The sequence below is a fragment of the Myzus persicae genome, unplaced genomic scaffold (genome assembly GCF_001856785.1).
Source record: "Myzus persicae strain clone G006 unplaced genomic scaffold, MPER_G0061.0, whole genome shotgun sequence".
Classification (NCBI taxonomy): domain Eukaryota; kingdom Metazoa; phylum Arthropoda; class Insecta; order Hemiptera; family Aphididae; genus Myzus; species Myzus persicae.
Window position 1 is genome coordinate 1 of NW_019103058.1, and position 1,752 is coordinate 1,752.

Here is a 1,752-nt window from a genome sequence, read left to right on the forward strand (position 1 = left end):
CATGCAGAGATTTATCAAGTCGCTTCACCTTTTTGCCTTGTAAGTATATGTGTTTTAGTGTCCGATGCATTCTTTCAATATGCATATTTGTGTTTATTCCAGAATTTAGTCTGTGGCAATAAGCCCATAACTGCACAGATGGAGCATAATAACTAATAAAATAGTTTGAGAAATGCATAGTTTCATCATCTTTTGCCATTCGATTTATAGCATTGTCAAACATTCTACTAAAGGCTTCAGCATCTTGTTCTTGAAGTAATGTACGCAATACTTTATATATTTCCACCTGTTTTGTTTTGATTTTAATTTTATTTAAATTTTTTCTCCAGGCACGATCTACATGCCATGTACAATAGAGCCTATGTTTTGCTGGTTTCATTTCAACAACCCAAGCATTATAAAAACTTTCAGCCATATCTGACATGAAGACATTGGGCTGAATAATACCGGTTTTGTCCCTTATCTCAGCAAAAAATATTCTTAATACCGCTTCATCAACTCTATTACTAATCATAAAAGAGCATGGAAATCCTTCTCTTAAATCATCAAGAACCATGATTGTTGTCAAATTAAAATGATACGAATTCATCCCATGCGTTTCATCGATACAAATAACATCATTTCCAAATTTGTTTAACATGGATTTTTGATAGTCGTTCATTATGAGCAATAAAAAATAAACTTCTTTAAGTTCTATATAATTTGTGTCAATTTGACCTTGTGACTTGTAATAAACAAGGCTTAATTTGTCATCAGATTTTAATTTTTCAACCCATGCTCCAACACTTGTAGCGTCATTCGAATGATGTACTGCCTCATTATTGAGATTATATGAAGCTTCAATATTATATAAATCTTTCTTAGTAAGAAAATGAGTTCTTTCTAAAAGATTGTTGGAAATATTATCACGAATTTCGTCCAAAATTCTATCAAAAGGAATATTTTATGATATTTTAGATGCTATATCATCTCTAGTACATCTATTTAAAGGCAAGTGTCCTATTTCATTTTCATGACCAATATGGTTGCTATTAAATTTAACATTACATCTTTTAGTAACCTTTGACTCTATAACATTAATGCTAGCTGGACAGTACCCATTTATTTTGTTAGAACCCTGTGTTTTTATATGACGTTGACCTGTACTTTTTGAATTATAGAAACCACTTCTGTGGCATTTGTAATAACTGTAAATTTGATTTCCTTTTTCAGATGAACCAAAGTTTTTGACATACAATGTCTGTGTGGATAGTTCAATTTCATGTTTCCAACTGTTAAAACCAACAATGCTTTCAAATTCAAAACTATCTACACTTTGCAAAATATTATGATCTAATTCGTAATGTATATTCATATTTTTGTATGGGGCAGTAAATAAACACATGGCACATTGGACTATAATTTCAATTGTTGGAGTAATTGAATGAGCAACTTATTTGTGTTCAATTAAATTTTTTTGATGACAATATGACTTTGTACACTGGTCACATGTAAATATATACAAATCACTTTTTTTCTGTTTTTTTGTTGGTGCTATTTCATCCAACTTTAAAAGAGGATGATTTGTTTTTATGTGAGATCTTAAGTTTTTTAAAAATTTAAACTTTTTCTCACATTCTATACATATGAACTCATTTATGTCTGACATGTTCTTAAATACCTAATTGAACAAAATAAAATATTGATGCATATTTAATGTATTTACACAAATAAAATTTATAATTTTATAATTTGTTAATAAATAGACATTTA

The 1,752-nt window shown here is 29.0% G+C and overlaps 1 protein-coding gene across 1 annotated transcript; it reads right to left on the reverse strand.

Annotated features, from left to right (window-relative positions):
* Positions 1-28: 28 nt before the first annotated feature.
* LOC111033701 lies at positions 29-926 on the reverse strand (the record flags this gene model as incomplete). Its single annotated transcript, XM_022314576.1, has 2 exons — positions 29-286; positions 341-926. Coding segments are annotated over 2 exons (844 nt in total), but the record flags the coding sequence as incomplete, so codon positions are not given.
* Between the last annotated feature and the right edge of the window lie 826 nt (positions 927-1,752).